Here is a 15,255-nt window from a genome sequence, read left to right as displayed (position 1 = left end):
CCACTTGCTTGAGGTTGTTCTACACTCCCAGAGCATGTGTTCGAGTGTCGCTGTGTGTCCACATGATGGGCATGTGTCGCTGGGGTATGCATCGGGATAATAAACGTGAAGCGTGGCAAGGTTTAGGTACGTGTGTGTCTGTAATAGGCGTAGGGTTAATGTCTGTGGTCGGTTAAGTTTCGGATGTGGGGGTGGAAAAATGCGGCGTTCCAGGTAAAAGTGCTTTGTAATTTCATTGTACGTAATTGGTGCATCCCGATTGGTATCTAACCCAGCAAGATGAGGTTGCCCTGTGGTGGTGCGGTCGGTAAGTGCGCGAGCTGCATCATGAGCGATCTCGTTGAGGTTGGATAGGGCACCCGGCACCTGGCCGAGATGGGCGGGGAACCAGATGACAGTGTGTTGCTTCAGCTGCACTCGGGTCTGCTTTGCGCAGGATACGTAGTGCCTGGCCGGAGATGACTCAGCGTTCGAAGGCTTTGATGGCCGGCCTGGAGTCGCTGTAGATGAATTCCCGTTTGCTGTCGAGCATAGCTATAGCTATAGCTATTTGCTCCGCTGCTTCGGAGTTTCGGGTGAGGATTGCGGCAGAGTTAAGAGTCTGCTGCGCGGATGATACCGCGACCACGGTGAAGGCTCGGTTGTTGTGATAGGCAGCGGCGTCAACGAACGAGACGTTGTCCGCTTCAATGTGTATGCGCTTGAGAATGGCGGTCGCCCGGGCAAGGCGCCTTCCTCTGTTGTATAAATCTTCATAATTTTTTTTAGCAGAGAAGCATTAACCATGCGATTCTTCATAATTCATTGGAGAAGTGTGCTGCCCGCTACACAATTGCGATGAATATAGTGCAATTTATTTTATGCTGTGGCTGACGACGTTGAAGAATTATGGCTCAGGCTTTTGTAATGGGCTGGAGGATTCGACAAATAACTCGTTATCCAATGCACATTGTATAACGCCTCGTTGTTCCTTTGCTGTTCTAATATGCTTTATTACTCATATTAATGAGATTCGTTTCCTAACAAAAAGCCTGTATATATGGGGTCAGTTGGCGGTCAAGTTGCAAACAGCGCACGCTATTGGAAGGAGCGCGTCCCATATGCTATGGAGCGGCAGACACGGGCATTTGTCCCATATCGCTTTTCAATTTTTCGCCGAGTGAAAGCTTGTATTACATTTTTAGCCACAAAGATTTGCTATGTGTTGCAGCTTATTCATTGCCCCCGGTTGTATGTGCAATACTTCCATCGTATTTTTGCAACTTCCGTATACGGTCGTCGACTTTTGAGAGCGTTCGTCGTGACAACATATTCGAGAACGTAAGGAATGAATGATGGGGTTCAAAACATCGTTATATAGGGCAAACAGTTTCACGATTCTTCTTTTTCCGTAATAGTTCCCATTCCATCATTAGTTCGTTCTTGCAGGTTACGCTTGTTAACTCCTTACATGAAATTGTTTTTCTAACTTCTGCGCGAGCCCGTGTTTGTGAAGATTTATGAAGGAAGTTTACGTTGAATTTCGGTCTCTGCACGCCCAACTTTCAATGAGATATTCGTATATAATTTCACGCAATACATTATATAAATATTTACTATCTATGCTCTTCCAGCCTCCGCTGTACCACTCCTTATATTTAGATCTTCAAGGCCATTATGTGTTGGAACGGGTGTGCGAAATGTGTTTATCTCCCAATTCCAAAAAAATCTTTTTGTGCGAATAAACCGCACTTTTAAATACTACCCGTTAAAACTTGGTAGAAAGTATTTTTGTCCGATAGTTAATGGCCGTCTCTGCAATGTACCGGAAACAAAAGAGCATTGCTTCGTGAGCTAGAAATACACCATCCAATTCTGGGATGTCCTCTAACAAACTGTGTAGAAAAATTGTCTAATTAATTCGTACACTGTTCGTTACCTTATGCCAACATCTCTTGATGAAGTGCCGTACGATATATGTTTCCTCATCGGTATATACAGAGTGTGGAAGACGCGTATGCAGGACCGCCACGCGAAGCCGATCACCTCATCTCACATACATTTCAGCCGAATGGCTATTCACTTGAAGAATGTTCATCATGAACTCGACTTTCGACAAGACTGGCACGCCACCTTGGTGAGGTGCTTAGCCTCGCCACTTTTCTTGAGCTGCGCATGATGAACAACTCTGCCAAGACTATAGGACGTTAGCCATCGAGTTTCGTTCTGAGCAGCGCTTGAACGCTTATTGTCGCTATAGAACTAACAGCGCAACTGTGTGTGATACTGTGTACTGTTTTAATATGCAGTAGAATACTGGACAGACAGGCAAGGGACCCGGGTTCAAATCCCATTGTGTCATTGGTTCGTATTTCGTGCGATAATAGTTACGGCACCGGCAGCAGCGGCGGCGTACAACTACGGCACACGTGACCCTTGCTGTGTTCTCATAACAGCTTTCGCTGTAAAAAAAATTATGTTTGCTCATACATTTAGTGGTGCACACTTCGTTACTGAATTGAACTGCCTGCACTTCAGTGGCTGAATGTTTAAGATAGGTCCTGGAGCCTCCTAATGCGAAGAGTACTCATACTAATTAGGTTTCAATAAATGAGAGAGGTCGGAGACTGACCATGTCAAACGTATTCATATATAACGTGAATTAAACAAGATCACTAAATTTTCTCGTTGGCTTACTCACATTAAGTTACTCGGACATGTGCACAAGCAAATTACTTTGGTACTCATTGCGCCTGTGTTTGATGGTTATGCCATCCTCCCATCTTTCTGAAATTGTGCTGTTTTTGTCTCTACTTCATATTCTGCAAAGATGAATCTGTAGCGTCATCATCATCGCCATTCATCATCATCGTCATTTTTCTAGCCACCGCGCTGCGCCTCTCGTGCAGATCATGCCACAGCTCGAGGCACGAGCTGGAGAGATCGTGCTGACGCGCCTGGTGGTTTGGACGCTGCAGCCGCCGCCACTCCACTTCGGCAATCGCCTTTCATAATAAAGTGGCGAGACAACGACACGACCACGTTGGCCGCCGTCCCATCTTCCTCTCAACCGCTACATTCCATGACGCTACACATCCATGAGCGACCTATCAGCAATATACAGATACCTCTACTGGTGTATTTAGTATAGGGGGCACGTTTGAATAAGCCAAGTGCGCGTTTGTTGATCTTCAAACCAACCTGCTAGGTAAAGTGAGTAAGACAGCACAATACATTAAAAAAATACGAGGTGTACGTGGCCCGATTTGCTGTTCGTTTTTTTTAATATGAAACGACTTCCTCACGAGTCACCACCAATAGAGTGACCTACAAAAAGAAGCACAGCCCCAGCACCCCACTACGCCGCACGTGGTGCTCAGTAGAGAGAGCATTTATAAGTAGGGTTGAGAATTGCGTCTTTGTCAACTTCACCTTGCTTACACTTAAACGCTCTACTAAACTCTGGCATATTCATGACGGCCCCGTTGCAGCGCTTAAGCGCTTTTTCGGGTAGCATTACTTTTCCTTCGACTTCGACGCTGGCACACAGGACGTGGCAGAACGTAATGAAGAACATCTGCTCATCACTCAACGCGATGCCTGGTATCAAGAGGTGAGTCTTACGGTCAGCCATGGCGTTGAGGAGGGCGTCCAGTGCTACGCGAGCTCCGAGATAGTCGGGCAGGAAATCAGCCTCTTCGCCCAAAGCAGCGTCCGGATTGGCTTGTTGAGCGAAACACATTGCCCTCTTTTCGTACTCTTGGTACACACCTCCGGTCCACCAGTTCGAAGTAGAGCCAAGAACATCTTTCTTCACATTCTTGCCCGTGAACAGGAGTGACAACAGCCGCCCGGTAACACTTCCCAAACCACCGTACTTGATCGCGATCGGCACATCAGCGGAGTAAAAGGGCAGGCGCAATAGTCCAGCGTACACGTGGACCACGTTCATAACCCAGTTGGCATCACCACCAGCCAAGACAACATTGCCCCGTCCTTCAGATCGCTTCACGCCCCGTATGTTGTACTGCGCATTGTTGGCGCGTATCTTCAGCTGGTTGCCGTAGTAGTCCGTTGGTGACAGCGCTTCCATATCGGCGTACCTTTCTGCAATATTGAAAGTCCTTAGATACGGCCCAAGAACTGGTGGGACGACCGTTGTCCTTTTCAATTTTTCCAGTGTTCTGGACTTCGACAGCTCATCCATCCATTGAGAACTGCGTATTCTGCGTACCATGGAGTTCTTTATAGAGGTAACGATATGGCTTACGTCCTTAGACTGGACTTTGTTGGTGCTCGAAATTGACAGAACGTACAGATTCCATGCTTCTAAAAAATGGGTGAAGATAAACGACACACAGTTTTCAGTGTGAATTGGACTCGGCTGCATAGGGTGATTGAAGAAAAAGTACTTGTCCATTACCTTTCTAAGCGGCTCTTGGTGCGCTGCCATCTGTGTGAGTATTGAGAAGCCGAAGAATCTCATCGCACTTTCAGGGGGCACGTTCTTCAGTAGACTTCTGAGAGCTTCTCCAATGTAGTAAAGCTTGACGTGGAGGATCGTCGACGCAGTCATGTTCCCCATGGGTTCGAGGGCCTTGCGCCAGATGTACTCAGACAAGCCCATATCTCTCGTTACGGCAGCGATTTCTCGGAGAGTGTGCGACTTTCGCACGCCCTGCATGGCTTTCGAGGCACGACAGATGTTGAGATGAATGTCAACTAGCTCTTGAATTGTCGCGTCGTCGTTGTATGAAAACAGCCCCAGTACTTCCCTGACATACTCTTCATAAGTACTTTCGAGGCTTTTGTTCAACTCTGGCGAAAAAGGGCACGCAAAGGGAGTCGCGTGAATGGACAGTCTGTGGTGCAAAAAGGCTTCGCCGTACAAGGCTTTTTCGAATTCAAACACTACTTTCATACCCCAATTCAAGTCCAGTGTAATAAGTCCCGCGAAGACATCGTACGCTTCGGTGTCCGAGTAGGTGAATGACGGCCAGCTCCCTAAGAGAAACTCGTTGAAAACTGGTCTGATTCCAGATTCTAGCGATTCAGTTGCCGACAGGAGGCATGAGCGGTAGGTGATGAGCACCATGTCGAGAACAGTTTGGTAGGTGATGTTGGGCCCCCGCTTCTTCATGTCCTCCTGCATGTCATCCACGTACTTCTGGCTGCCCAACCAGGATACGTTGACGCCTTTGATGTTCGCCGAAGCCCAGGGGCTGCACACGTACGCATAGAAGTCTCGGCAGGGCAGGTCTCCACTCACCGGCCCAAGGTGCATCATCTTTTTGACGCGCTCGCAGTCTGGAGTTTCGCAGTGCTTGTGCTTCTCAGACTTGAGTATTGCCATACGGACATGCTCTCCGTATATAAGGAGGAATATGAGGAGGCCTATTAAAGCAAAGCAGCACATCACAATGATGTAGCTCAGGATGCCACCGCTATCGTCTTGAGCCTCTTCCTTGACGACTACTTTTGGGGCGTCACCTCCGGCCATGTTCTTGGTTCAACCTGCCAGAGAAGCCGTAGAGACACACACAAGTTATATATGTCTATTAGTGCCGATCGACGGCGTACACGTTTTAGCAAATACTTAGAGTGAATATATATGAAGTGACATGTCGATAAGAAGTGCGAATAAATACCTTGAAAGCAACAACAAGGTATAGCGCATCGCTGAAAATTGCAATATGGCTATCGTTCGAAGAACAAGTGGGACCATATTCTTCGAATAATTGGGAAAGCTTTACGTCCTATATGTGGGTGGTACAGAGCATTACAGGCAACTGTTGTTCCACGGCAGAGTGTATGCCTCTACTATTGGACGACGATCAATGCCATAGCGGCGGTATTGAAAGCGTCACACCATTGTGGCGTATCAGGAGAAACCGAAGTAAAAGTACTTATCATACCAACACTTCTTGCTCAAAATTCACTGTTCGTTTCGCCTCACTCAAAAGATATCAAACACTCTAGAAAACATTAACTTCACGACAATAATCGTCACAAGGCCTGCTTTCATTAGTAACAGTTGGGAAAGTTTTGCGTCCGAAAACCATGAAATGAGTATGAGGGGTGCTGTGATGTGGGGCTCCCAGTATTGTGACCATCTAGTGGTCTTTAATGCGACTTCAATATGAGTACATAGTTCTCCAGCATTTGACCTCCATCAAAATGTGCCTGCTGCGTCTTGCTTGCATTGCCTTTCTTAAAAAATCAGCCCTCGTCTATTTCTACTCCAGAATGCCATGCCACATTGACGGCTTACACGCCACTTGTGACATGATGTACTGTAAGTGTGGGGTTAGATCAAGGAAATGCGTGCAGGTAGGGAGCCTTCATGTGCGCGCGTCTCCGTGCTTTAGGGTGGTGACAACTTTGATCATGGTGGCTTACAACTGGCTGAAACTGCCGCCATACTCGATGGGCCGCCATGTTGGTTCTCAGCGGTAGCTCATTCACATTGAAGGCAGCGTGAGTTTGAACGAGAAGAGGGTGGTGTTTTTTATATACGAATTTCTGAAAGCTGAAGGGTTGTTTTCTGATGTTAGCCACTGTTTTGTAGAACAGGGAAAACATGTTCGTGAGTCGAGTTTGTATAAAATACCGTTAAAACAGTTAGTCTCTCCTACCTGGTGGACCCACCGCATTTTCGAAGTGACTATAATTAGGGAACCTATATTTGCGAGGGGGAGAACCTCGATGTCACAATGAACGGTCTTCAATGCCTGCGCGGTATTACTGAAGCAAATTCACCTTATCACTGCAGACACCTCAAATAGTGCAAGGCTCACGACCGTACTGTGTTATATCACGGTACCCATAACGTAAGGGAAGGCAGCTCAAACAACCGGGTAGCTCGTGATGTTTCCTGTAAGCCACATAACTCCGTTAGCCTGTTTATCAGACCCTAAATATTGCTTTTGTTCAAAATACAGTTTCCTGCATGAAGTTTAGTTTATGCGAGGGAGTATGTACATTTGACTACTTTAAAACCCTACAAGCAGTAAGCATTGCCAGAAAATAGTAGGACACTCAATCATATCACACCAACTATCCTCCTCCCCCAACAAGCCTGCATATTAGGGAAGCCGAAATGGAAAGGAGAGCAACAAAGGACAAACCAAGTTTTTCCAGGCGAGATTTTATTGAAAAACAGCATCCAAACAGCATCTGGCCTTAATTTCTTCAAACCGTCCCACCTTTTTTGCTGGAAGCTTCTGTCCTCGCAGTGGGCCTACAATGAAGCAATGAGGCGAAAAGTCATACACGGCACCGACCACATATGCGTAGTCCATACACATTTTCTGTACAAGCACTAAATAAAAACTGAGTTCAAGATATCAAATCATCTTTGTCTTTGTGCCTGATTATGAAATAAAAAGACGACGAAAATAATGGCACCAATCTCCCATAGGGCATATTTGAGTTATGGGCCAACAACCAACTTGCTTAGTGTACATATACCGCACTGTTCAGGACCGACACAAAGACAGAATAACGGACGGATACGAACAGTAAATCTGCTGCGTTTGATATTAATAAAGCGAAATCATTTTTGCCATAAAACTCGCTTTTGGGCTAGTTGGTGCATGTCTTGATTAAATAGTCAATTTCTCGCCGAATTCACAACCACACAGAGACAGAAACACACACAGACACCATGGGCGCATAGACATCATAGACACCACGGACACAATTTGGCACGAAGTTGACTATTTATTAAAGACTTTTTGCCATTGTTGAGCGAGTTTCTGTGTGGTTCTACGTTTTATTGAAGGGAAGAACGAACACCCCATGTCAAGCCGCACAAAATTTAGTTGCGTTGCAACCATGCAAGACTACAAGAGTCTACAGGGAACACGTTCGTCGGCTCGTCTGTCTACCTCTCCAAATGCCCTCTCTCAGCGACCGAGGTGAAAGTGCAGGAACGCGAACATCTGCCAGCAAAGGAAGACGTGAACTCGATTATCTGCCAGTTAGTGGTTTACGGGCCCCGCGTTTCCCGCGATGAATGCGGCGACGGCTTCGGAAACACATGAAACGCAAACAGTGAATTAATGCAAGACCACATGTTCGATTAGTCGTATCATTCGATTGGTGAACTGCGCTTCGACTACGAGGATAAACAAACATGCTCAAGTTAACGAGCTCTCGCTCGCATATCTAGGCGTAGGCGACCGAAGCCTGATGCATCGTTGTACTGTGCAAGTTGTCGTGTTTGCTTTACTCAAACTCCTTTTCGTCGCGTGAAGAAGTCAATAATTTCTCGAAATATGTGGCGATATACTAAATCCACTCGAAATACAACGGGTACTCACCTCACAAACACTGCAAGAAGTCCGCTCCAAGCAATCTCGCTTCACTTGTGTAATCCAGCGTTTCCGTCGGCTGTCGGGAAGCGGAACAGTCTCCAGATGATCTTGCATTGCGGCACGCAGCACCCTGGCATTTACGCTTCAAAGTTTTTGTAGTGGTCTTAGCGCGAGGATGGTGTCGTAGCGGAATCTATAGGTCTATGGTGTAGTCGAACGCAGCTGAGATACTTCAGCTTGAACACCGGCGCCAACATGCAGCTGGTGCAGTCCGGCGGAACAGGAACACCTGGCCGCGAGAACCAACATGGTGCTTGTTGCCATGGAAACCGGGACTGGCAACATTTTGTTTTAGTAAACCGTGGCAAGTGATGTGTCAAAGGCTGACACCACCCTGAAACAGGGAGACGCGTTCATATGAAGGGTCCCTAAATAGGCACACGACAGTGGACCAGAGGGCGTGACGAAGTTCTTTGGGACACCTCAGCATTGTTGGTGCCGACCACCAGGGACACTAAGAAAATGGAACACTCGCTGAACACAGTCCCACGCTGAAGTTTCAGTGCCCTTTTTGGCACGTTATCAAAGAACGCTTCCTCAGCGCTTACATAATCGGCCATGACCCCCTTGCTAACAACTAAAAAAGAAAACGATAGGTACGTGCAAGTTCCGTTTTGCTGCGTCTACTCGCTAGGCTACGCATTGGAAGACTCGGTTTTGCTGCGCCTACTCCCTAGGCTGTGTATTCTGGCGCTGCCATCAGATCTCGTTAACTGCGTTGCTGAGTGCCTATGTAGAGAGGTTACAGTACTGTAGGAGAAAAAGAGGCCCTAAAGCGAATAATTGTTTCTTCATGGTGCTTGAGCATGTTATGGCGGAATGGTCGATTGTGCAAAGCGTGAGGGTGCGTTCACATAGGGCTGTGCTCGACCAGCGCTTGCTCATTCTTTGCATCTCAAACGCAACTTGCGTCGACCGTATCTCGATAATAGGCCAGATGCAGAGATGGAGGATGTCTCCCCACACAGAGGATTGGGAACGCGTTCTCGTATCGCGGCAGTAGAAACAATGCGACACCGTCATAAAATGGCACCAAGACGACGGCCCAAGAAAACATCCAGGTATTTAATGGGAGTTTAATGCTATAAACTGCAGCAGCGGACTGCTTAAAATCACCATCTGAAACTCTCAACCGTAAGGGCTTAACTAGTTTTAGTGCCAGAGCCCCGAAGCAGCCTATACGCACCAGATTTTTTGCGCTCCTGTGTACTTGAAGCCTGAGATCCCGAACCCTGGCGCTCCTCGGGGGGCCTGGCGAGCGGAAGATAGAGTATGAAGGAACGCAAGGTCACATCAGCTACATTGTCCCCCACACTAGGGCTACCATATACATTTTTTGCAGCGCTGTCATGTACCAATGCGCAAATGAACCTTCCCTCACGAGGACTCCTGCGCACTTCCCGTAGCTTTTTACCACTGCGGGCAATAACGTATAGGTTTCGTTACTCACTTTTGCGAGGCGTTCAGCGAAGATGGTCTGTCTCCTAGGGCTCCGTTCTTCTTCCTCTTCCTTTCCAGCGAGAACACATGTCCACGAGCGAGCGCGACGTAACAGTGGTTACGCCAGCAAAAACAAAGGTAACATCCTTCTTTCAAGTTCCCATTTTAAGCACGATATGCCCACGTTGCAATAATTCGCGTGTTCACAGACTTCGCTTTTAGTTGAACTTGTTCAAATTTATTGTACGAATAGAGGTACATTGAGGGGGCCCGACCTCAACAAACATTAACGGGAACTATATGATTGCGTTGAGATGAACGAGATAACGAAAACGAAGACAGAAAAAAAGAGAGAGAAAGTATGAAAGACAGAAAGAAAGACCAACAGAGATGGAAATAGAAAGAGATGGAAAGAGGAAAAAGCAAACCACAGCCATATTTAGTATAGTATGGCAAAGGCGGATGGTGGCCGTGCTAGCTGACTGCTGTGGCGAGCCGGCTATCGGCTGAAAGCAGGACAAAACACTACCCCATAAGAAGGTATATAGGCGGCACAGCCAGACTCCAACCGCACAGATGGGACAGCCTAAATCGGGATGTCTGGTTGCATTAAGTTTACCTGCTATCATGAAGTTTCATTCAACGATACCTAGAGAGGAATTTGGCACTGCGATCGTGTACCCCCATGGGATTTATGGGAAATACAGGCTCCAGATTGGATAGGGTTAGCTAGTGACATGTCTACAGACCTTTTGCTACAGTTTCAGTTTCGTTCTTCGTGGAGCGTGGGTAGTGGGGTGCGGTAACACAGGCTATGATGAAGATGTTTGATGTTTTGTGGCGCAAGGGCCGTTTCACGGCCAAAGAGCACCAGTTCATCTTATTAGGATATGGACAATGATTGTGATAAGCGGCTGTATAAGGGCCATAAAATTCCTCGCGGTAAGGCGGATAAAAACATACAATTAATAAAATCATGACCATGCCGTGAAAGATGTGTGTGATGTGAATAGATGACAAAAGTTGGTGATAATAAAAAACGATGGTGGACATGTATGGCATTATCACAAGTGCCTCACTCGTTCATACCCTTGCGTCCAAGGGCCGCGAGGCAAGTGCTTTGTTGTGTAGACATCGCAGCGAAAACTTCTCTGGAGAGGTCGTGCTACGGAATGCCCGGGTATATAATATGTACACTACACATTTCTTTTAAAAAACGCTAACAATGATTTATGACTAAAAGTCGTTCCCTACCAACCAACATTGCAGGGTGTAAAGGTATATGTTGTCGGTAGGGTAATGGAAAGTGTTGTTTTCTTAGAGTTTCTAACTATTTGCACTGGATTAAAATGTGAAGAACTGTTAGTGCTTCACCACATCTGTCACACATTCGTGGATCGCCACCGGACAAAAGATATGTGTGTGCCGTGTATGTGCGTCCTATCCTGAGCCTCGTTATTATTACCTCTGTATGACGTGATTTCGATACTGGCGGCCAATGGCTAAGGTGTGGCTTAATAATGTGTAGTTTGTTTTGTGTGTGTCTATCCCACTTGCCCTGCCAATAGTCCCTGAGCATTCGTTTGAGAGACGGCTTCAGATCAAGGACCGGGATTGATATGGGTGTAGTGCCAGTGCTTTCTTGGACGGATGTAGCAAGCTTATCCCCCATCACGTTGCCTTGGATCTCACGATTCCCTGGCACCCAGCACACAGCAACATGTTGTTTGAGTGTGTACAGTGTGCATAAAATGGAGTAAAGTGAGACGAGGACAGGGTTTTTTGTTTTCTAAGGGTTTGCAGAGCCGTTACTACTCTGAGGGAGTCCGTATAAATTACTGCTTTTTGTATTTGTAATTGTTTGATGTGTTTAGGCGCCACAAGTATCGCGTAAACTTCCGCTGTGAAGATACTTGTGCCTGGATGTAGAGGGCCAGCATCCGAAAAGGATGGGCCGACAGCAGCGTAGGACACAGAGGAGTTGGACTTGGAGGCATCTGTAAAGAACTCAGGACGTGTGGATTTTTGTTGAAGTTACAGGAAGTATGTTCGGATATGGGCAATAGGCGCATGTTTTGTAACTTCTAGGAAAGACACATCGCAGTCTATAGTCTGCCACTGCCACGGTGGTGGGTATGCTACAGGAGCCATTAAAGTGTGTTCAAGTGACACTCCCGTTTCCTCAGCTAGACCCTTCAGGCGAACTGAGAAAGGCTGCCTCATCGAAGGCCTGTTTTGAAACAGAATGGAGCTCGACAATATATAGTAGTGTATGAGGGGTGCTTCTTGTCTGATTTCACCTTAAGGAAATATACAAAGAACATGTAAGTTCTCTGCAGATGAAGTGACCACTCATTTGACTTAACGTAAATGCTTTCTACGGGGCTGGTGCGAAAGGCACCCGTAGAAAGGCGGATGCCCAAATGGTGCACGGGGTCCAGCATCTTCAAAGCACTTTCAGTCGCAGACTAATAAAGAACGGCCCCATAATCTAAGCGGGTGCGAATGAGGCTTGTATACAGATTCATGAGACATTGCCTGTCACTACCCCACGTAGTACTTAACAACACTTTTAAAACATTCATGGCTTTTAAACATTTTATTTTTAGATACTTGATGTGTGGTATACGAAGGTCAACTTGTTGTCAAAGATTAAGCCTAAGAATTTATGTTCCGCATTAACAGACAGGCGTTGACCTTTCAGTTAAATGTCGGGTTCTGAGAGCATGCCTCTCTTTCGGGAGAACAAGACACACGTGTTTTTGTGGGTTCAGTCGGAACCCGTTTTCGTCTGCCCATTTGGAGACCTTGTTTAAACCTAACTGAACCTGCCGCTCACACATTGCTAGGTTGCATGACTTAAAGCCAAGCTGGACGACATCGACATATGTGCAATAGAACTTGTTGCGGGGGATGGACAGATGCAATGAATTCATTTTGATAATAAAAAGTGTACAACTAAGTACACCACCTTGCGGTACTTCCGTTTCTTGGACAAATGTTTGGGAGAGCATACTGCCCACACGGACACGGAATGTCTGATTGGACAAGTAACTCTCGAATATGGAAAGCATTCTACCGCGCACACCCAAGTGAGACAGGTCTCTTAATATGCCAAGACGCCATGTCGTGTCGTATGCCTTCTCGATATCAAGAAACACAGACAGGAAGTATTGTTTGTGGACGAAAGCGTCTCGAATCTCTTCCTCAATGCGCACCAGATGGTCGGTGGTGGATCTGCCCTATCGAAACCCGCACTGGAATCGGTTTAGCAGATTGCGTGTTTCGAGGAAATGTAATAGTCGGTGGTTTATCATCTTCTCAAAAAGTTTACAAAGGCAGCTTGTAAGTACAATGGGCCTATAACTCGAAACTGAGGAAGGGTCCTTGCCCTGTTTCAAAATAGGGATAACAATAGCCTCTTTCCAGGAAGCAGGGATGGTGCCAGAAAGCCAGATAGCATTGTATAGGGAGAGTAAATTTTTTCGCGTTTTGAGGGGAGGTTTTTCAACATTTCATACGTGACACGGTCGTAGCCTGGGGCAGAATTACTGCAGGGGTTTAGTGATGTTTGTAGCTCAGCTAAGTTGAAAGGTTCGTTATATGCCTCGCAATTTGTGCACTTGTATTCTAGTTTCTGCTTTTCTATCTTTGCTTTGCATCTTTGGAAAGCTTCAGTGTAGTGTGACGAGCTGGACGTCTGCTCGTAGTGTGCACCGAGGAAGTTTGCCTGATCTTCCAGGCTGTCACCCTGTGTGTTTACGAGTGGGAGTGAGTGTACTTGTCTTCCTCCTACCCTACCAACCATGTTCGAAACTTTAGCCTCTTGTGTATATGAATTTATCGCTGATAAAAACTTGTGCCAGCCTTCTCTTCTGGCCTGCCGACTCGTTTTCCTGCCTTGAGACTTTATTTTCTTAAAGCTGTCAAGATTTTCGGCTGTCGGTGAATTCCGAAGCAACCTCCATGCCCTGTTCTGCTCCTTTCTGGCATTCCGACACTCAATGTTCCACCATGGGAGACATCCCTTGCAAGGCATACCAGATGTTTGCGGTATGCACTTGGCTGCTGCATCAGTAAGAAAAGCTGCGAAGTACTGCACAGCTTCATCTATGTATAACCTACATATGTCAGTTCAACATAAACGAGTAGTGTTGTGAAACTGTTCCCAGTCTGCTTTGTCTGTCTGCCATCTGGGAACATGTGGAGGACCTTTTTCTAGTGGCGCATTTAGAATAATCGGAAGGTGATCACTTCCGAAAGGATTGTTGATCACTTTCCATTGAAGTAGAGGTACAAGCGATGGGGACACAATGATGAGATCTATGCTTGAGTAGGTTTTGTTGGCGAGGTTAAAGTATGTTGGCTCCTTTCTATTCAACAGACACGCACCCGAAGAAAAGAGAAACTGTTCGATTACGCGACCTCGTGCATCGCAGCGAGAGTCGCCCCTTAGACTATTATGTGCATTCAAGTCCCCAAGGACCACACAAGGTTCCGGTAGTTCATGTATCAGTGACTGGAATTCATGTTTTTCAAGACGGTTCTGTGAAGGTATGTAAAGAGAGCAGATGGTGACAAGTTTATTCAAAAGAACTGCTCGAACAGCCACTGCCTCAAGGGATTTTCGTAGCGGTAGATGTGTACATGCTACACCCTGACCAACTATAATGTCCACACCGCCAGATGACGCTATAGCGTCATTGCAGTCCTTTCTGAACTTTACATAACGACGTAGAAAATTGTTGTTTCTGGAATTTAAGTCGTCTCTTGTACACACAGCAATTTTGGGGAGTGTTCGTGTAAGAGTTCCTGGATATCGTCGAGGTTTCTAAGCAATCCTCTGACGTTCCATCGTAATATTTGTGCATCATTATGAGCGTAAATTAGGGCTGTGTGTACTAAAGAAGTATCGCGTCAAGTTAAGAAGCCTTTTCAGGCCCTGTAATGATGGTTTTTTGATTTTCTGGCGCACTTCAATGTGCCGCGCCTGTCCTTCGGCACCGAAGACACCGTTGGACTCGCTGTTGTGTCCATCACCTCGGACGAGGTGCTGGATGCCCGCTCGCGGTTCACGCGTGCAGGCACGGAGGTCTTAGGACTATCTGTCGAGACAGAAGGCCCTGGGGCTTCAGGTCCGGAGGCCCGCAAGCCTTTTGGTGGCGGAAGAGCCTGTGCTACTTCCGCTGAGGGGGTAAATGGTGCTGCCGCTCATCCACTTTGTGTGGTACGTGCGGGCGCCGCGGATTTTGGTGGCACTGCCCCCTTTCGTGCCACCTCCGCAAATGAAGGACCTTGCATTTGAAGACGCTTGCGCGCCTCCCTAAACGAGATGTTTTCATTTACTTTCAGGGTGAGTACTTCTTTCTCATGTTTCCATGTAAGGCATGGGCGACAGTAAGCGGGGTGTCCACCATCGCAGTTCGCGCAGTGGGTAGTGGCTTCTTCACATTTGTCT

The 15,255-nt window shown here is 46.8% G+C and overlaps 1 protein-coding gene across 1 annotated transcript; it reads right to left on the bottom strand.

The window, feature by feature from the left end:
• Window positions 1-3,232: 3,232 nt before the first annotated feature.
• Window positions 3,233-9,864, bottom strand: LOC119178539 (neprilysin-3). Its single transcript, XM_075888671.1, has 3 exons — window positions 9,808-9,864; window positions 9,544-9,608; window positions 3,233-5,493 (listed from the first exon to the last, which is right to left on the bottom strand). Exon 3 carries the CDS (start codon window positions 5,477-5,479, stop codon window positions 3,356-3,358), a length of 2,124 nt encoding a protein of 707 aa, XP_075744786.1. The 5' UTR covers window positions 5,480-5,493; window positions 9,544-9,608; window positions 9,808-9,864; the 3' UTR covers window positions 3,233-3,355.
• Window positions 9,865-15,255: the final 5,391 nt, after the last annotated feature.

Source organism: Rhipicephalus microplus, chromosome 1 (assembly GCF_043290135.1).
Source record: "Rhipicephalus microplus isolate Deutch F79 chromosome 1, USDA_Rmic, whole genome shotgun sequence".
Taxonomy (NCBI): Eukaryota; Metazoa; Arthropoda; class Arachnida; order Ixodida; family Ixodidae; genus Rhipicephalus; species Rhipicephalus microplus.
This window is presented reverse-complemented; position numbering and strand designations above follow the sequence as displayed.

Excerpts from the sequence above, each read along its gene's own strand:
- LOC119178539 (XM_075888671.1), bottom strand. The coding sequence starts at position 5,479 with ATGGCCGGAGGTGACGCCCCAAAAGTAGTCGTCAAGGAAGAGGCTCAA.